The sequence below is a fragment of the Macrobrachium nipponense genome, chromosome 5, assembly GCF_015104395.2.
Source record: "Macrobrachium nipponense isolate FS-2020 chromosome 5, ASM1510439v2, whole genome shotgun sequence".
NCBI classification, from domain to species: Eukaryota; Metazoa; Arthropoda; class Malacostraca; order Decapoda; family Palaemonidae; genus Macrobrachium; species Macrobrachium nipponense.
Window position 1 is genome coordinate 49,912,638 of NC_061107.1, and position 21,897 is coordinate 49,934,534.

General features: G+C 41.1%; 1 protein-coding gene across 2 annotated transcripts in view; it reads right to left on the reverse strand.

Annotated features, from left to right (window-relative positions):
- The window catches only part of LOC135215292 (vacuolar protein sorting-associated protein 16 homolog), a 252,663-nt gene that overhangs the window by 64,184 nt on the left and 166,582 nt on the right, over nt 1-21,897 (reverse strand). For both annotated transcript variants that reach the window (XM_064249839.1, XM_064249840.1), the window contains exons 10-13: nt 19,789-19,894; nt 18,617-18,783; nt 18,379-18,516; nt 1,604-1,765 (exon numbers count right to left, since the gene is read on the reverse strand). In XM_064249839.1, the coding sequence (XP_064105909.1) occupies nt 1,604-1,765; nt 18,379-18,516; nt 18,617-18,783; nt 19,789-19,894 (573 nt within the window). The remainder of the gene's footprint in view (nt 1-1,603; nt 1,766-18,378; nt 18,517-18,616; nt 18,784-19,788; nt 19,895-21,897) is intronic.

Consider the following 21,897-nt stretch of genomic DNA (forward strand, 5'->3'; position numbering starts at 1 on the left):
GGATGAACCACTGTTGATGTGAAAATTAAGCACGAGTGCCTGATTCCAGTACCACCCAACACTGACCTGGCTCAGGTATTTGTTGAACATTACTCTAGTCTCCACAACTCGGGATGAGTTCAACATATTATTCTCGATGACAAAGAATAAAAAAGAAAAAAAATTGTACCCGCAAAGAAAAGTAGAGTTGATATGAAAGAGTACTTCTGAGTGGATACATTTGCTGTCTTCAAATGGTATTGCTTGAAGAAATGTGATGCCTGCGATTCTACTTGTAGTTAGCCTTTGACAAGTGGAATATGGCATGTGGGGAAAGGAGGTAATCAAGCTGTTAAGATTCCACCACATAACTTTATTATTTTTCCAACCTTTTAAATTTTGATATAAAATGCTGTTGTCAGCAAAAAATTTTGGCTACCTCTGACACATCATTTTGATTTTTAATAACTGGTTTCTAGTTTTCAACATGTACATAGGTACAAGTATTCCACTTCAAATAAAAAGCAATAAATGAAAAACATTGCTCCATCTGATATAGAGTATAGACTATCTTCTCTGGGATTCCAATTAACATGGGTTATAACTCAAACAACCCAGGAAGACTACATCATAAGGGTGTCTTAATACATAAAGAGAAGGATAGTGAGATGAAAACAGAGATCACCCAACTAGCCTAGATCCTTTAAGAGAATAAGGACTACAACTCTACAATAACTGATCCCTAGATGTTCCATATGCTGCAAATACCTCTACATTTTATTTAAAACAATGAAGAAAATGATGACCTTATCTAAAGAGCACTTACTTTTACCCGAGAAACTGCTATCAGAAATATTTTCATATGCTCTAATTACTATAATTACTACTCTCTTCACTCAGTAAAAGATTGTAATCTATTTAGAAGGCCTTCTGGACCATCGCATGGATTGGAAAAGACTGGTTAATTCATCTCTAGAATCCTTGACTCTCTGGAGGTACAGTCACAAAATCATAACTGTTTCAACCATAATTATTAACAGGTCATCAGCAAAGAATTCTGTAAAAATATCTAACTTGATAACACTTAGGGGTATTCTACACTCAATTACCAATGGCACACACATTGATAGAGTAGATTCTGACTTTTTTCTAATGGTGGTACTTACATAAATGAGTGTAAGTAAAAAGTTACACACATGATAGCAATGGAAGTTCTGAAATCACTTTACACTGACAACAATTGCCTCTTGTCTTGTAGTGCATAGACATGAGAGCTGCATATAGGGACATTTGATGGTAATTACAAATTAGCAATAACAAACTAAGAGCTTATAATTCTGAACACAAGTGATACTCTCAGACTTGCAATTCTAACTTAAGAGTTATACATACACCCATTATTCCTAACATATGCATAAATACAAGAAGATGCAACATTCAACCTGCAACATTTATGACATCATTCTAAAATATAAAAACAAAAATTGAGAAAAACATTCAATATAGGTAAATTGAAAATTAAAAAGAAAACATAAAAGCAATAATAGATTAAAAGAAGCAACAAGGATGAAGGTGAGGATGTTTTTCCTATCACATAAATCTAGAGTTTAATTTCTGTACTTACCAGGAAATCCCCTGAAGGGAGTTTCTGTCGTAAATGATCGAGCACTGTAAAGATGAGATCAGTGTCACCACTTTGTATTGCTCTTCTAAGTGCTGTCTGAGCTTCCCCCAGTCTCATGAGAACTAAAACTTGCTCCTTAGCACGGCATTCATATTCGATTAACTGTGTTTGGGGCAAAATATTTCATAATTAAAAAGATAACATATATTACCATTTTAGTCTATTAATTAAAGATTTAAATTTACTTAAATATTTTAAAATAATACAATAATTAACACATCAAAATTAATTAGTTTAAAAAGACCACTAAGTAACATCTTGAGACACTTGAAGGATTCAGCAACAGTGTGTGCTCTTATCTGAAAACCAGATACACCAATGGTTTACCACCAGCATAAAGTAAAACATATCTCCCAAATCATGTTATCTATTTAAATCTAATGGTCATGATATGTGTAATATTAAACAATATGATAATGAAATTACTGCTATTATCCTAACATGACATAAAAAAGTGGACTACCACACTGATAAAAATGGAAACAATCTATGTTAATTTCATATACATATACATATAGGCACATATTCACATGGACCTGGAAGAGTAAGTTCTCTGCTATGTGCATTTGTTATCTATGTACGTAAACCCTAAAATCTCAAAATGATTACTGAGGTAGCTATACAAAGTTTGTATTAATTAGCTGAGTTTTAGGTGCAGGACCTCTACTTGAATGTCACACTTAAAAGAAGTTTTCATATATAGCTTCACACAAGAAAATTCATCCATAACATACAAACCGAGTGTTTACCTAGGAAATATACTTGCGAACGTGAGCTGGAATAGCTGTTAACTGTCAAACAAGGTACGTAATTAGTTACTGACAGTAAGGGGAAGCCCTGCCCACTCATCGGTCTACACTACACTTTGCCTTTTGGCTAGGGTATAAGAATTAGGGGTGGCTGAGGTGGGCCATTAACCACTTCAGCACTGGGACGTACACATGTACGTCTTTTACAGTACAGTAATAAAAGACCAGGACATACGCGTGTACGTCTTTCATCCCTCCTTGAAAAGCAAAGCGTTTTCTTCAGCTTGGATGGTTTCCAGACACAGTATTGTGTACGAAAGAGGTGCTGAAGCTCCACCCACAATTCATTCTAACCAATGAGTGTCCAAAGGACGTCGTGACGTCATTTTCATAGGAGGGGTACTGGCCAACATATGCCAGTGCGCCTCAGGCTATTATCTGAGAAGGATGATTACAATTTTGTCCGTAAACCATGTGGATTTGAATTCTAAACCTTTTTCCCTTTTGATTGCAGTTATTTTATATGTTTTTTTTTTTCAGTATCATGTCAGATGATAGTGTTTAAGAGTCAGGGTCTGAGTACCTGCCAAATCTATCAGATGATGATTATAGTGATAATTTCTTAAGAGGTTGACAGTGACAACGAGTGTTTGGAAGACATTGAACCTCTTGTCGACGAAGGCTGGCGGTTCATAACTGATCCATCTTGTGACTTGCGCCCAGACCCAGGCCTCCCTGATTCACGGAGGGTGGCAATGGGATTCCTGCTTACACACCAGATTTTAACTGCTTACGTGATGCATTTTTTTTTTCCTTTTTTGTGGTGATGTAATTGACATATTGTGTGAATGGATGAATGCTCGGGCAGAGTAGTACTTTCATTCAAAACAGGAAGCGTAAGGTGAAAGGACTTCTTCTATGGAGGCCTGTTACTCGTGATGAGATGTGTTTTTTTATAGCTTGCTGATGATAATGGGGGTAAATAAACTGCCCCATATGTATATACGTATTGGTCACGAGATGCTGTTGCTTTTATTATCATTATTATTATTATTACTATTATTACTGTTTTATTATTATTATTACCAGTGCCGTAAACATTCATTGATGTATATGCAGTTTCTGTATGAAACCTAGGAATAACTGTTTCAGTAAGAAAACTAGTACTGCTATTACCACTACTACTATTTTACTACTACTGTACTACTTTTCTGCTACTTTATTCTGGGCTCAGCTCGTGTCGGCCTATGAAAGGATCCTTAATATCATTCTTTCTAGGTAAAATTAATCTAAAATTACAGAGAAAAACAAAATTAAGAAAATGTCAGTAAAACTGACTCGCTCACTCTTTAAAAGAAGTGTCGGTATGAGAATAGGGGCGAGTGGGAACACTACCACGAGACATTCACCAATTAGACCTTCCAATCAAAATCCCACTAGAGAGAGCTGATACCAACGGGCGATGCGGCCGCTACTACTACTACTAGGGGACGCCACGGACAGCAGCGCCCCTAGCGGACATCCTTAATATTAGCGCTAAGCGTCGTACGCATTTTCTTGCTTGTGTACTATTTTCTGGATTTACCTCATTCTCCATTATGGAACGTGCTGCCATCGCAACGGCTAAGTTAAGTGCCTCATAAGTAGTGTTTTACCGTATTTTAGTCTTCCAGGAACCAGTATTTTCCTTCTAATAGGTCATATACGGTTTCCCGGTCGACTCGTGGCGGCGCCATGCTGCCTCTTTAAGAATTCCCGGTCTTCCATACTGGGACTTCTTATACTTATGGGCTTACTATATCACGTTCATCGTTTTTTACATCGCCTTTTTAGCTAGGTTAGCCCATTTACCATTCTCTTAGTTTGGTATTTAGGGCTATTCTGTGTTTCTGGCCCAGCATCCCGGCTCTTGCTCTTCATCGGCTATCGCTGGCTCCGAGTAGGCTTCTGTTCCTCGGAACAGTTTGCCTCTCCTGGGCTTCTTTTTCTTTTTACTAAAAGTGTCTTTTCCATCTTTACGATGTAATTTTAGTTCTATTTAGGGTGTTAGGCTAGCCTAGGTGCATGTCCATGTATTGGTACAGCCTGGTTCACGTGGCCCTTCCACGGTTGTGTTGCTATCGCGGCTTAGACCACTTGCGGTCACGTGTTCCATCGCACCTTACCCTTCCCCTTCCCTCCCTACCAGGTATATGGGAGGGGTTTCTGGGGGACCCCTTGGTTGCCATGACAACCTCAGTTGCCTTCCTCCCTCCTTCTCTGAGGAGGCCAGGGGTTCTCCCCAGCTGGGGGTATAGGGCGACCACTTGTTTCGGGTACCGGGCGGGGTGGTCACTACTAGTGGTCTATTGCTTGCCTACTATATCCTTCCCTTTTTCCCCGCTACCGGAAGGGAGCTTGCTTTCTTACCCGGGCACTCTCTAGTAGACGGGGGGGGGGGAAAGGTTTGATATTTATTTCGTTATTTTTAAGGATATACCCTAATTTTACGATGAATTCCTAGATTTATATTATATATATACCATCTCCGCCGTTTTCCGTCGTGGTTTCAATTTTCACCACCACACCTGGTTGGATTCTATCTCTTGTCTCCGCCGTAGCCTTGGACAAACTCCAACCATCTTGCTACCACACGTATTATGGCGGGGCTCTGGTTTAATCTAACTTTCTCGCTCCAGCACCAGTGGAGCAATTGTTAGGCTGTAAGTGTTCTCCTGATACTTATGTATCTTTCCACTTACAGGCTACCAACTGTCAGGTCCCTTTGGGTGCAATGCGACGTTATACGACCCCTGCGCCCACGATGAGTGCAGGTCTCACGCCCCGTGTGCCACGCCTTACAACGACATGATCGTCTGGCACCCGGAAGCCTGCGCCATCTGTTACGACCTGGTCAGTCAGCTGGTGGAGGGGGTAAGTCGATTATAGACTTTTTTATCGTATTACTAACAACACTTAGTCATAAGCTTGTTAACCCCGCTCGCCATTAGAAGCTTCATTTCGCCTTCTCTTTCAGGCTGCCGGTGTGAGGGAAGTCGCCCTAGCAACCCTGAAAGCTTGGGTGGGCGGCTTCGGGAAGAACGCCGCCAAAGGCCAGCCTTACATCTTGGACAAGAAGCTGGCCGTTCAGATCTTCCCCGGTGGCAAGTCAACAGGGTATGTTGACCCCATATCTGCAGCCCCCTCTCATAGCCTCCACCAGCAAGAGATGCAGCAGTCTTTCGGGGCCGTGGCCACGCAGGAGACGGTCCCGGACGTCGCAACCTTGGACCTTAATATTGAGCCTATGGCGGTAGGTGCTGAGGATTTGTTAGTTGAGGTAGGTGTGTCGGGTGCCCAAGGTCTTTCCTTGGGCGCTCCTGGATCTTCTCCTGTCCCTTCTTCTACCGCTTCTTTCCAAGGCTTTTTGGGATCTGAGATCCCTACCCGCTCTCCCGCTCTCTCTGTACCCCCAAAGGTGAAGGGACAGAGAGAACCGAAGACCCTTGTTTAAGACGACTTCTAAAAGTCGTCGTCGTCTTCTTCAGCTAAGAAGTCTTCGACTTCCTATGCTGACGCGGTGAAGGCTAAGCCGAGCTCTTCCTATTCAAAGAGCTCTAGAAGCAAGGCTTCTAAGGAGAAGGCTCGCGCTCCCGCTGAGCCAATGCCTTCTCCGGCCTCCACCGATCCACTCCGGCAACGCCGGTTGGAGTAGCGGGACCTAGCTCCTTTGATCCCACTGCTTTCTCAGCAGTGGTGATGCAACAGGTAGGAGAGATGGTTGGCTCACAGGTCTCCGCCCTCGGAACCAGGTTCGAACAAATGTTCGCACAACTGTCGAGCACTTTGTCTCAGTCGGGCCAGTCCATCCAAGATCTCTCTAACAGAGTTAGAGAGAACGAGGACCGAGTAGCTGGGCTTGCTTCAGGCTCCTCATCCAGTCTCCCAGTAGCAAGTGCTGGTATTCTCCAGCTACCACCTTATGAGTCGCTACCAGCCTTCTCCATGGAGAATCCATGGAGAGTGGCTCCATTCAAGGATGGTATTGATCTCTGTCCCGGAGTGTGGAACTCGAAGGATTGAGGACTTCGAGTTTTATCCTCCGGGATTGACGCAGCCTTTCATTGGTTATGCTAGGCTGACCGTAGCGGCACTCACTAGGGAGGACAAGATCTCCAGGGAGAACGTTCTCTATAGTAGAGATCACGCTCAACGCGAATGGGTTCACTGCCTTGAGGACTGGGAGTGTACCAACACTAAGCTCCAGGCTTTCAAGAGTCCTTTTACTATTTTTGCGACGGAGGAGGAGGCTTCTCCTCCGTTCGCTACAAAAATAGTAGGAAGCGACTCTTCAGGCAGTCCTCAAGGATGAGCCCATGCCACAGCTGAGGGAAGCAGAGTCTACTTCTCCGCTCTTCCCAGCTTTCGGAGAATTGTGGGAGAACTTGCCTGCCACTTTCACGCTGGTAAGCTCAAAACCGGACTGTGCTATGGACCAGTTTGGCGAAAAGCTCCCAAGGCTGGCTCCTGATTCCTTGATTCAGGCAGAGTTCGACGCTAGAAATAGGTTTGGCAGGTCCCTCAATTCTCTGATTATCACAGAGATGGCTGCTCTTTCGTATGGCACAGAACCTTTATTTAAGATTCTGGCCAAGTCCCAGCTTCAAACGGTTCAGACGGATGCTTTCGACTTCTTCCAAGCTAGGAGGAATTGCCGAAAGCACGTTCTGCAGGAGTGCACTATTAGGCACGAACCTAACAGACTCCTGGCTTCCAGCATGTGGGGAGCGGACCTCTTCCCAGAGTCCGCTGTAAATGAGGTACACCACGAGGCTGCTAGGCTCAACCAGAGCCTTAGGAGCTAGATGGGGTATCTCCTCTAAGAGGAAACAAGAATCCGCCCCTGCTGCTGGTAAGAAACTAAAGAAGTCTGGTAAAAGGTTCCAGCCTTACCAGAAACACCAGCAACAGCAGCAATTTGTTCAGGCCGTCCCAGTTTACCCAACAGGGACAACCTTCAACTCGAAGCAGACCCAGCCATCCTCCTGCTGTCTCCTCAGTCACAAACCCTCGACCTCCTACGCACTCTCGCCGGCCTTCAACCCTATGTATGAAGGTCAGGCTTACCCTCCCTTTAATAGGCAATCGAGAGGTAACAGAGCGAGAGGCCACTTTCGCCAGCGTGGCACAGGAAGGGCGGCAAGGAGTAGGCAGTTCAGAGGAGGGCGTGGAGGTCAACCCGCCCATCAACAATGAGGCTCCCCAGGTAGGAGGGAGGCTGTTCCTCTTCCGTCACAGGTGGGGTTCAGCATTGGGCACAGAGCATAGTGTCCAAGGGATTGGGTTGGAGTTGGATCAAAGATCCCCCTCCAATCAAATCATTCCGTCAAGTACCATCAAAGGAATTGACAGATTATGCGGAGGGAACTCCTTCAGAAAGGAGCTATTGCGAGAGTCAAGCATCTAAAATTTCAATCAAGGTTCGCTTATTCAGCGTTGCCAAAGAAAGGCTCAACAAAAAGAAGGGTAATCTTAGACTTGTCAAGGCTAAACTCTTTCATTCGTTGCGACAAGTTCAAAATGCTTACCCTCTCGCAGGTAAGGACCTTACTTCCCTCGTGGAGCCGTCACATGCTCCATCGATCTTACAGACGCATACTATCATATCCCTATAGCCAGACACTTCCGCCCATTCCTAGGATTCAGGCTAGGAAATCAGACATTCTCATTCAAAGTGATGCCCTTCGGTCTGAATGTAGCCCCCAGGGTATTCACGAAAATAGCAGAAGTAGTGGTGCAACAATTGAGAACTCAGGGAATAATGATAGCAGCATACCTCGACGATTGGTTGATCTGGGCACCAACAGTCGAGGAATGTCTCAAAGCCACAAAAAAGGTAGTTCAATTTCTGGAACATCTGGGTTTCCAGATAAACAAAACAAAATCCAGACTTACTCCAGAGTCTCGTTTTCAGTGGCTAGGAATCCAATGGGATTTGTCTTCCCACAATCTGTCAATTCCAGTGGCCAAACGGAAAGAGATAGCCAAGTCTGTCAGACAATTTCTCAAATGCAAGCAAACATCAAGGAGAAGCCAGGAAAGAATCCTAGGTTCCCTTCAGTTTGCTTCAGTGACAGATATCCTCCTGAAAGCAAGGCTGAAAGATATAAATCGAGTTTGGCGATCGAGAGCAAACGCCAAATCTCGAGACAAGTTGTCAGTAATTCCACAGATCCTTCGCAATCAACTCCGTCCATGGACAAAAGTAAAGAACCTGGCCAAGCGGGTGCCCCTTCAATATCCCCTTCCAGTGTTAACCATTCACACGGATGCCTCCCTGTCCGGGTGGGGGGGATATTCTCAATTCAAACAAGTTCAGGGGACTTGGTCAGTTCCAATTCCGCCAGCTCCAAACATAAACGTTCTGGAAGCAATGGCAGTATTTCTTACCCTGAAGAGACTTCTTCCCCGGAAAAGTCTCATCTAAGACTAGTTTTGGACAGTGCAGTGGTAGTTCATTGCATCAACAGAGGAGGGTCCAAATCCAAACATGTTTGAACCATGTCATGATAGCCATCTTTGCACTAGCAAACAAACACAAATGGCATCTGTCCGCACTCACCTGGCGGGGTAAGAAATGTGATAGCAGACGCCTTGTCCCGGTCGGCCCCTCTGGAATCAGAATGGTCCCTAGACGACGGGTCATTCCAGTGGATATGCCGGAGAGTCCCAGGTCTCCAAGTAGATCTCTTCGCCTCACAAGCGAACCACAAGCTCCTTGCTATGTGGCCCCCAACCTGGACCCTCTGGCTTATGCCACGGACGCCCTGTCGTTAGATTGGAATCAGTGGAGAAAAATTTATGTTTTTCCTCCAGTGAATCTTCTCTTGAAAGTCTTGAGCAAGCTGAGACTTTCAAGGGACTAGTAGCCCTGATTGCTCCAGACTGGCCCAAGAGCAACTGGTACCCTCTGCTTCTGGAATTGGGTCTCCAACCTCAACGGATTCCCAATCCCAAGCTGTCACAATCAGTACAAATGAGGACTGTGTTCGCTTCCTCAGGAATTCTTCAGACCCTAACTTTATGGACTTCATGAAGTTTGCGGCTAATAAAGATGCTAACATTGATCCACAAAACATCCTCTTCCTAGAATCAGATAAGAGAGAGTCAACTATTAGACAATATGACTCAGCTGTTAAAAAATTAGCATCCTTCCTGAAAGAATCAAACACTACAACCATGACAGTTAATTTAGCTATATCCTTTTTCAGATCCTTGTTTGAAAAAGTTTTATTTAGCAGCTAGCACTATTACTACTCATAAATTCGGCTTGAAGAAGATCTTTCAGTTAGGTTTCCAGATAGATCTGACTGAATCTTATTTACGTCTATCCCTAAAGCCTGTGCCTAGACTTAGACCTTCTCAAAGGCCTACTGCAGTCTCATGGTTCTTAAATGATGTCCTCAAACTAGCATCAGATACTGACAACTCATCTTGTACATTCATAATGCTTCTTAGAAAGACATTATTCTTATTAAGCCTAGCTTCAGGAGCTAGAATTTCAGAACTGTCGGCTCTATCCAGAGATGCTCGTCATGTGGAATCCTCCCCTCAGGAGAAGTTCTGCTTGCTCCGGATCGTAGTTTTTTGGCTAAAAATGAGGATCCCCTCGCAAGGTGGGCTCCTTGGTAAAAGTCATCCCACTTCCGCAAGACCCTTCTCTCTGCCCAGTATCAACTTTAAGAGCCTTTCTATCTCGTACATCCTCAAGATCCTCAGGTTCTCTCTTCATGAGAGAAAAAGGTGGGGTACTTTATCAGTAAAAGGTCTTAGACAACAAATCCTTTACTTCATTGAACAAGCCAATCCTGATTCATTTCCAAAAGCACATGACATCAGGGAGTAGCCACCTCAATTAATTACTTTCAACATATGAACTTTGAGGATCTTAAAAGTATACTGGATGGAAATCTCCGACAGTCTTTAAACGTCACTATCTAAAGTCCTTGGAATCTTTAAATTTTCTGCAGTAGCAGCGGGAAACATTGTTTCCCCTGATACTGTATAGTAGTCGTAGTATAGATCCAGGTCTCCTCTCTACCTACCTCGTCCAACATGCCTCACCCTATCGCCATGCTACTCGGATATTCTAGCCTTAGCCGCTGAGATCATATTAGTGGATTGTCCCTTATTTTTTTTGCTAGGGACATCCACACTATGTACTGCTAATGTACTTCAGTGTACCTACCCTTTTTTTATTTTTATGCTAGGGTAGGAAACAATGTGTTTGTATATTTTGTAAATACGTTATCTAAGTGAATCTATTTTGTTAAATTACACTGCATTATTGTATTTTACTATGTTTACTATAATTTTAAGTACTTTTACATTACTAACTTTCTTTTATGTCATTGTTTAAAATAAGTTAGCCTTAAGTACTTAGTTTATATGCTGTAATAACTGATTTACTTATATTATATCCCTCATTTTTACAACTGATTTTCATTTGTCCTTTTTTCCCATCTTGTCTGTTTCTCTGGTACTCTTTCATAGGCCGACACGAGCTGAGCCCAGAAAAGGGATTTTGACGTAGGAAAAATCTATTTCTGGGTGATTGGCTCGTGTCGCCCTATGAAACCCGCCCTGTATTGATTGCCCCCCCCTGCAGGACAAGATGTTCATAGATTAAGGATGACCGCTAGGGGCGCTGCTGTCCGTGGCGTCCCCTAGTAGTAGTAGTAGCGGCCGCATCGCCCGTTTGGTATCAGCTCTCTCTAGTGGGGATTTTGATTGGAAGGTCTAATTGGTGAATGTCTCGTGGTAGTGTTCCCACTCGCCCCTATTCTCATACCGACACTTCTTTTAAAGAGTGAGCGAGTCAGTTTTACTGACATTTTCTTAATTTTGTTTTTCTCTGGTAATTTTAGATTAATTTTACCTAGAAAGAATGATATTAAATAAGGAATCCGTTTCATAGGGCGACACGAGCCAATCACCCAGAAATAGATTTTTCCTACGTCAAAATCCCTTTTTTATTACTTTACTATTTCTACTACTTTATAACAGTTCCTACTTCTGCAATTACTTTTTCCACTAAATATTCCTATTTTTTCCGATATTCTTACTATATTTTTTGTAATTTTTTGACAATGGGGTAAAAAATATTCATTGATATCCGCACACACAATGTTTTCACATAAGAATATAAAGGAAAAATATGAATAACATAAAATTTAGTGGGAGCAAGTAATGATTGATACTCGCGGTTGACAGGGGGTCTCATGCGGTATGTAAGCATTTGCAGCAATGCAGCAGGCTGGTGGCGAAGGGGTTAATGTAAAGGCCTCCAGGTTTGTATTTTAGAAAAAATACAAATTACTTTAAAATTACAAACTTTTGGTCTTGACATAAGACTTTCACCTTTGGTGGGTGGATTCTGGTTAAATCTCTGAACCGACTGGTAGCTCTGCTTACCTGGGCCTCTCTTCCTGGTCTTGAAGAGCTGAAGATGGAGTCCCATGCCTATGATCTTGGCCTTTTGAATTAATGTTTGTGTCATTATTTCAAAAAGGGCTTGGATGAACCTTAAACTTGGAGACAATAAAAGGCTAGTAAAACCAACAGGTTTGTTTTACTGTCAGCCCCACTCTCCCTTTGCTAGAGAGAGGGGAAGGATTTGCATCTAATAATTTACACAATTATAGACAGGGTACTCAGTTATGTAGGCTGACCTGCATGACAAACCTAACCAGCATGTGACGGTTTGCCACTTACCTGTCTTCTACGAGAGAGGAAAAGGGAGGAGACCAGTCCCTCACTCACATTCTCTTTTTGCTAACGTACACCTTAGGCAAGATGCTACCTCTCCCTGTAGGGGAGCCAGGTGAGTCATACAACTTGATGAGCAGCCACCAAAGGACCCCAAGTTAAATTTATATTATTTATTATAAAAATAGTTTAACCAAGCCAGTCCCAGTAAGGAAGCCAGGTGAGCCATACCACTTGATGAGCAGCCACCACAGGACCCAAGTTAAATCTATATTATTTATTATAAAAATAGTTTAACCAGACCACTGAGCTGACTTCCAGCTCTCACAGGGCTGGCCCAAAGGATTAGATGAAAAGCCTTCGAATTGCCAAATTGACTAGCAAGTCTTTGAATTGCCTCGCTGTTCCCCCAGTACATGCAGTGTAAGATTCTATTTTTTTATGTAAATAGGAGATACCATTCTGCATTAACCTTTGTTAGTAAGCTTGTAAATAAACCTTTGTTGTGTTAGTGTTTCTTTCTATATTTGTATCCCCAGTTTCAACTGTTGGTGTTGAAATATTTAGATGAAAAGCCTTCGAATTGCCAAATTGACTAGCAAGTATTTGAATTGCCTCGCTGTTCCCCCAGTACATGCAGTGTAAGATTCTATTTTTTTATGTAAATAGGAGATACCATTCTGCATTAACCTTTGTTAGTAAGCTTGTAAATAAACCTTTGTTGTGTTAGTGTTTCTTTCTATATTTGTATCCCCAGTTTCAACTGTTGGTGTTGAAATATTTTTTTTTGTTTATTTCATATCGAACCTGAAGCGGACCTCCCTCAGAGGCCGTAACAGCTATAAGAGGGAGATTAAACCAGTGGAGGATAACCAAAAAAGAAAGTACTGGTCCTAAGTCTCTCCATGCATGTCAGGAGGTTGCAACTGTCCATATCCCAGAGCCTGAGGTCTGCACTTACCCCCAAAAGGTATAAAATAAGACTAACAATAGATACTCCCTTATCTCCTTAACCTGGGCTGCATAATCAGTCAGGAAGCAATAGTGTTCTCACTTCTTCCAAACCCAGTGAGTATAAGCATGAGGACATTACCCTGCAGCATCAGAAATGAGTAAACTCTCTTCCTCACTAAACTCCCGCTGGCACCAAACCCTTAAAAGCTGGCTTCACAAACTCGCTGGGTCAGTGCCTCCACTTCTCTAAGCTGACACAGAGACGAAATAACGTAGCTACTGAGTAAAAGGTAACAACTCAACAAGCTAAACTGAAACTCCATCACCTTGTCTGTCAGTCCCGAGTTTGTTTCCCCACAGGAAAGAGAAAAAAAACCGAACCTCCTACTTAAGGCAATTAAAGCGCCAATAAGGGTTGGTATTGAAAGAGGCGGTCTTTGGCTCTCCGCGATTTATAAGAAACAAGACGACTTGCCAAGGCAGACCTAAATGGAGATTTGTACGTCCGACCACAAGAAAAGTAATGAAATGCGCTCTAATAGGAGAAAGCGTTGGTTCTCTTCTCCAATATTTAGAGGGCGCCAAAATATGCTAAGACAAGCAAGACATATTCTCTATGTAGCCTCTTTCCTCAATTAAATGAGGATACAGCGAAGCGTAATGTTGCAACAAACACCGACCAGACGAACAAGTTCCTCTAACTCCATTTCAAACTCTTCTTCCACCAGCAGGCAATAGGAGGAGACAGCTGCCGACAGGAGGTAAACAAAAGAGGTTAAAGGATTGCTCTTTCTTCGCAACCCTTGGCGACAGCAGCCAAGTGCTGTATCGCATTCACCACGACTTGATGAAAGGAAAGCAGTCTCAAGCAACTCAGGACATGGCCAAGTCCGCACAAGTCAACTACGTCTGCACAAGTCAACACGGTCTGCATGAGTAACTGAGGGAATGAAAACGAGGCACATGAAAATGGGAAAGATTGGGAGGCAGTGGGAGAGGAGTTACGACTCTCCCGCCTTGTCCGAAAGTGATTGTATATACTTGAAAGCATTCCTATACGACACGTCATTAGAAAGCTCTGAAGCTAGAATAATATCTTACTTGGAGAGAACCTTAGATACTATAGACAGTGTAGACTTCAACGAGAAACATTAATCAAGGCAGTAGTAAGGGATTTGCTGATGGCTGAAGAAAAAGCATGCAAAGAACAAACACAAGCATTTCACAGAAAGAGGAATAGGCTAGGAGATGAGAATTTAGAATAACCAAAACAAGAGAGATTGGATAAACAGGTGACTGAGTCGACATAATATCAGAATGTGTAAAACTCACTACAGACACATTATCACCTCAATAAAATTGTCTAATGTCTATACCTATATTATATATTATTAATCCTATGCATGCTAAAACCTCAAAGTAGGTGGTGATGACGGCAGAATGTGCCTAAGGAGAAAGGTTTAATGTTTACCAAAACGGTCCTTATGCGAACGCTTTAATGGTCCTTAGGCAGTCACTTTAAACAAGATTCAGACCGTGAAAAGGGCAAAGTAGATATTGGAAGGCACAGAACCCCATCACCCCGAGAACCAACCTGGTTCCCTGGCGGTGGACATTACCAACTGTCGCATGGCAGTCCTAGGCTCGGGCTACGTACAGACGAGGGCACCAACACCTTACTTCTAACAGGGAAACACGAAAAAGAGCACACACTATGGAGGGATTTGGAACATTCCCGTCACGAACTCAGTTGAACTTGTATTACAACTAAAAATAGGTTCAACATCATATTCCAACCTCTCGATACACTCTTCCTGAACCAAATGAGGAGCAGAAGGTGGAGCTACAAAGGAAGTCAATACTAGCACTACCAAAATGCCTAGTCTGAGTATGGATAGCTGCAGATGAATGGACACTAAAGTAGGATAGAACTGACAGGTACAAGTCCTGATCCAACCAATTGCTTTCACAATCTTTTAGATTCCCTTCCTTCCCATATCTGACATATTCAGGCATAAATTTTTCAGAACCATTCCCTACATTCTTCACATCTAGTTCCAGGATCACACTCTGTACCCTTGTAACTGGTATAAACCGAATGGTGCTCCACTTCAAATTCCAACCTCCTCCTTACACCAAAATCATTCCTACATAGCCTGATGTTATTGGTTTTGCTTCCAGTGGAAGATATCCTAGGAAAATGAAATTACAATACTTTGCTTTAAATACATGTAAAATAGCCAAACTTTATAGAATACCAACAATCGCCTAACCACAATAGCGGCAAGGAGAATTCTGGTAAGAGCTAAAACATTCTAAACACACCTGGTGGCGAACAGATAAGCTAGACAGTCATCCGGGCAGCCATTTGATTTTTTGCTTGAATGTCGACTCGCCTAATCAGCTCAAAGATATAGCTAACTTTAACAGTAGGTAAGATTCATCACAAATAATACACCCACCCCTTCTCTCTCTTCGTATGATGACTGCTTTTGGATGAAAGAGTTGGAGGTAGCCAATGACAAAACTTGTAATAAGATGCTTTGGTATCTGTCACTAGCATTTATTTTTCCTCTCTCCTGCTTCTGCTCCTGCTTTGTTGGCAACATGTCCCTCTCAGCCTTGCAAGTCCTCAGATCTATGGCGGTGTATACCTCATGCAGAGCTATAGAGCCCCTTCTCTCTCTCTCTCTCTCTCTCTCTCTCTCTCTCTCTCTCTCTCTCTCTCTCACTGAGATAAAGAGAGAATTTCTATGCATTATGTAATAAGCATGTTTGTTATGTTTGATAAATACATGACTTACTAATTTTCAAATATTAATACTAATGTAAACAACAAAATGTCAATGTGAGAGATAGTATATACTGTATTACACACTAACATTTTTCTCTCTCTGTTATTGGTTGGGAGGGTTAGAAGTAGTGAATCACACAGCAGGGTATAAATAAAGGACATGTTACCTCAATGCAGATTGGCTTGTGACATGCTATTGGTTGCAAGGATTAGAACAGCCATCGCAGGGGAGAATTTAGTGCTGCTAGTTGCTGATTGGCTTAAAGTTCCGATGCTGCTTGAGGGAGGTTCACCTCTCGATATTAAGGAATTTTCATTTAATATTGAATTATTTTGCTGTTTTTGCATAAATATTAATATCTGAAACTTAATAAATAAATTATTAATCCTACAAAAAGCTACATATTACATTTGCATAAAAATTTTCTCATATCACTGAGAGAGAGAGAGAGAGAGAGAGAGAGAGAGAGAGAGAGAGAGAGAGAGAGAGAGAGAGAGAGAGAGAGAGAGAGAAAGGGGGGGAACAAAAATACAACTTATACACTGTCGACAGTACAGTAATACCTCGAGATACAAAATTAATCCGTTCCGAGGCGCCTTTCGTATCATGAGGTTTTCGTATCTTGGACCACATTTTACATGTAAAATGGCTAATCCGTTCCAAGCCCTCCAAAAACACCCCAGTAAATTTCATAATAAAGGTAAATTGACCTATAAACAATGAAATACTACAACAATTTGGACCATTCAATACGTAACTTAATAATAAAAATGCAAAACCTGAAAATAAAGTGTATATTAGTGTACAAGAAATATTATTACTGTAATGTAAAATGTGGAAGTTTACCTTTCGAGTGAGGCTATCTCCGAAAGTGGCGGCAGAGGAGGAGGAGGACAAAAGGCAGATACGTACACTTAACTTTACGAAACACATAAAAAAATGTCAGAAAAACAAACTAAACTTTACAAAACGCATTAACAAAACTGTAACACTTAACTTTACAAAAAACTTAAAATAAAATTTATTTTTTATTTTTTTTTATTTTTACATTTCTTTTTACTTTTTTATACTTTATGTAATAGATGCCAGTCCGTTTACGGAATTTTTCAAACCACCCATAAGAAGCCTTGAACTCTGGGGTTGCCATTGATGTCCCCTTTCCGCTGTCGTCTTCGGCTTGGGCAATCAAATCGCCGAAAATAGCGCTGGCCTTCTGGCAGATTGCCGTCTTGGTAATCGTATCGCCATCGATTTCTTTGTCCTCGATCCATACAAGAAGCAGCCTTTCTATTTCATTATGCACATGGCTCCTCTTGTTGGACAAAATAGTCATGCCCTTGGAAGGTGTAGCTGCTTTGATGGCTTCCTTCTGCTTAAGGATGGTGCTTATCGTCGATGGATTTCGGCCGTATTCCTTAGCGATCACACTCAACCGCAAGCCAGCTTCATACTTTTTTATTATCTCCATCTTTGTCTCCATAGAAAACATTCTCTTCTTTCTGTGAACTTCAGCAACTTTCTTGGGACCCATATGTAATGTACGTAATTAAGTTACGTATGTAGTACGTATACTAATTAGGTTCTCACAATACAATAAAGTAGCACAACGAAATCACTAACGAATTTACGATTCTAAACGAAATCGTTGGACCGAATGAATGCCGCATGCGTACGATAAAGCTTCGGGTGCGAAGTGGCCGAGCGAAGGCACGCCACCCACGTAAGATGCATGATGGGAGGGATGCTGTCCAATAGGAGAGAAGGATCTCATGGCTTGGCTAGCATCAGGAACCAATGGGAGAGCAGGAGGATGGTGGCAAGTCTACTAGAACTAAGATGGCGGCGCGCGGCGCGAGTTTCAAAATTGTTATCGGGCGAATCTCAGACTTTCAGAAACCTTTTGTATCTTGAAAACTTTTCGTATGTAGAGCAGTAAAATTTTTTTTGTCAGCTTTCGTATCTCAAGTTTTTCGTAAGTTGAGCCTTTCGTATCTCGAGGTACCACTGTACTACATACAAAGCATCAAGCTACATGCTTTATTGTCATTGGCTACTTCCCACTCCTTCAACCAATAGTGTGTTGTCATGGAGAGAGAGAGATGGAGGGGTGAAATTTTTTTTATACAGTACGTATTAGGATGATGATAAATTAATATTAAGGGATTTTACTTATAATGTTTGATTGATATTTGCTGTCTAAATTAATATCAATACTATTTGTAAATTAGTAAATTAATTCTTTTAGCATAAATAATGTATTCATTCATGAAAATAAAATGAAAATACAGTAATTAGTCAATACTGCTTTGAAGCAGTGAATTTCCTGGAATATATATGGGGATATGCTTTACAGAAAAAACAGTGAAGTACTGAATCCACGATTGCAGAACCGCGATTTAGCGGGGGTCCACTGTATATGTCACCCAGACACAAGGCATTTAAACCAAACATATAAAATAAGAAAACATACTTTTACTGCCAACTGTTTTCTTCCAGCTCTGTCAGCGCGATTGGCAATATCGGTATATGATATGCCTGGGGTATATCCTAACTTACTATTGATTTCTTTGGCAATTTGTTCATCACTCTTTTGAGATGGTTGAAGAACCTGAAAAGACAAGAATGATAAGTATCTCAATATCAATATTTGCTCTGACATATTCCCATCTAAATAAGAAAAAGGCAATGCTGTAGAAGATTTTACAGACCTTGTAACAAGCCCAGTGAGCTAAGATTCGTGAGGCACCATCAGATTCCGGTAGCTTTAAAAAACCAGCTATTTGCAAAGCTAAGGGAAAGAGTCTGCGGAAAACAAGTCTGTCTAGGAGCACTGGGAGAGTCAGATGTTCTAGTTGGCTCCATGTTAGAGGCAGCCCTAAAAGAAAAAGAACATGCAATGTAAAAACAAACAGCCAATGTTGTCTACAATCTTCACATCACAAAATTCAATATGCTCCATTTTTTCCTTTATGTCACAAAATAAAATAATACACTTTCCAAATTTATTCTAATATGTACTGACAATTTTTGTTCACACAGGAAAGGAATTATGTCCAAGGCCTTTATTAAAGAGTTGGGAGATCATTCAGATAAACTGATTCTAAGTGAATAAAATATTACTTTGAGTTATGCACATAAAGCACTGTAATTTCTGAAGCTGCTTCTGTATTGCATACTGCATATTTAAAAATTTAGGAAAATCTAGGAATATTTAATATTTTTCAACAGATCATATGGATAATAAAGGAGATTGTCACACACATTTTAAGATACAACTAAAAATTACTGCATAGCATTATTATCAGGAAACATAAGAATCTCATTAAAAAGAGTAAATATATGTACTAGAATTTGAATTTTACAGCACAGCTTACTATCAAAATCATCTTACACTCATTCCATATCATCAGTTAAAAACTGCTTTGTATTTCTTACAATTACCAACAAATGAAATTTTATATTTTGATTGTTAGACTCTAATCAAGCTAAATTTGTTTAAAACTGGAATTCCAGGAATGATGTAGGCGAATGATGGTGTGTGTGCCTGTAGCTATTTCAATGAGCCTGCTTTGTAGGTGTGTAAAGCAACTACATTTTGGTAGGTTTCCTGCAAAGAAGTTTCATCCTCAATTCTGATTTTTGAAGTATGAATATGGCTGTGACTATTATCTTGTCTTTTCTCCAGAGAGCCCATTGGAAGAAACAGAGGGCTGGTTAAGATATAGTTATACATTCAGATTTATTTAGAAATTTGCTTCTAAATCATTTGGATATTTTAGTGACCAAGTTCAACAAAATGGATGAAAGCGCAAAAGTGTCTTTTGTGCATTTTCAGAAATACAAAAACATTCTGGAATTCACTCTTTAAATATACACTTACCTACTCTGTAATCTCTCACAGCATTAAGAACCCGTAGAGTAAATATAGCTTTCTTGCACGGCTCAGGATTAATTTCTGGAATGAAACTTTTGCCAAACATTGATGCCTGCAAAAGAAAATTACAAATTTAAGAAATCACACAAGAAGCATTGCATTACCTAAAAATCAATATATCCTTCACATAAAGGGCTTATTTTATATGAATAAAAGCAAAAATGATTGACAGTTAAACTCCTTGGACATTCAGTCTCAGTGGAATACTGGAACTAAAAAAAAGAAAAAAAAAAAGTCTGGACTTCACGCTCAATTTGTGTGTATACCTTTTATCAGATCCAAACAGTAAAGGGTTGTTACACTCTTTAGAATTGTAAATATCAATATCCTTATTCAATTACTTAATATAATAATTAAGGGATTTTGACGTAGGAAAAATCTATTTCTGGGCGAGGAAGCCGTGTCGCCCGGTGAAATGTGTCCTCTTTAGCACTATTTCTAGTAAAATATTGCTATGATACCAGAGAACTGCTAAATTGGACATGTCAGAAGTCTCTGACTCGCTCACCTAAATAAAAGGTGTCGTATAGAACTGGGGCGAGTGTTAAACACTACCACAGCAACCCCTCCAATTAGCCTTTTCCTCATCAAAAGACCCTGAAAACGGGGAGCCGACCTATAGGTCACACCCAGCTACCCTGTTGAAGGGGACTGCGGCGTCATACTTATCGATAGCAAAGAAGCTTGGTGCACAGCAAGGGGGGGAAAAAAAGGAAAAAGTGGGGGGATTTTCACTGGGCGACACGGCTTCCTCGCCCAGAAATAGATTTTTCCTACGTCAAAATCCCTTTTCTGGGCTGGGCAGCCGTGTCGTTCCGTGAAATTGTACCAGAGAAACACCAAGCTATACCTACTATCCTGAAAGGAAAAATCATATTAATGAATCAAAGGAATAATAAAATATTTTAGAATTGGAAAAAATACAATTTATTTACAAAATATACTATATGTATAGCCAAACATGGGGCAACATTTGCAACAAGTCACATACATAATAAAATAATTACAGATAATTTGTTGTATGTACGTAAACTATACACAATTATACACTTATTCTAATAGCTAAGGCATTTGCTGAGGTAGGTAAAATGTTAATGAGGCTGGCATAATTGAAAAGATTCATATGACACAAGGACGGTACTATAATGATGTAGCAGTAGGAGACACTGGCCTTCCTGCAGCTATTGCATGATATTTAAGATCCACTAAAGACTTAAGGTAGTGCTTTTTGAAAACCAAGGGTGACTTCCAACCAGTATACTTCTTCAGATCATCAAAGTCCATATATTTGAAGAAGTTAACAGAAGTTGCTATTGCCCGAATGTCATGCACCTTGGGGAATGACCCTGGGCTGGCTTTCTTGATAAAATATAAAATCTGCTGCCTAATGCCTTTTAGAGATAGTGTACCACCATCTTTTCTAATGAAAAGGGGGCCTTCGGAATAGGTAGACGTCCTAGATAAATAGTCCCTTAAGATTTTAACAGGACATAACGATGGATCCTGCGGAAGCGGGACAATCTTCCATGGAGCCACCTCATCAAGGGGTCTTCATTCTTAGCTAGAAATTGCTTATTTGGCGAAAGCAACACGTCCCCCGAGGAAAGGAACTCAATATGCGCTTCATCTCTAGATAAAGATGACAGCTCTGATATTCTGGCACCTGAAGCTAGACTCAATAAGAACAGAGTTTTACGCAAAATGGTTTGGTAATCACATTTGAAGTTGTCTGTTTCCGAGGCTAACCTAAGAACATCATTAAGAAACCATGACACTGACGACGGTCTGTGATGGGCCGTAGACGTGCACATGCCCTTGGGATAGAGGTGAAATAAGACTCGGTTAGATTGATACCAAACCCGAGAAGAAAAATCTTTTTCAGAGCTGACTTAGTGGTTGTTATTGTTGCAGCTGCCAAGCCTTGTTCAAACAGACCTGAAGAAGGTTATGGCCACGTTCAATGTCATTACTTTGATATTTGATTCTCTGAGGAACGAAGACAATTTCTTAACTGCTGAGTCATACTGGCGAAGCGTAGACTCTCTCTTGTCTGAC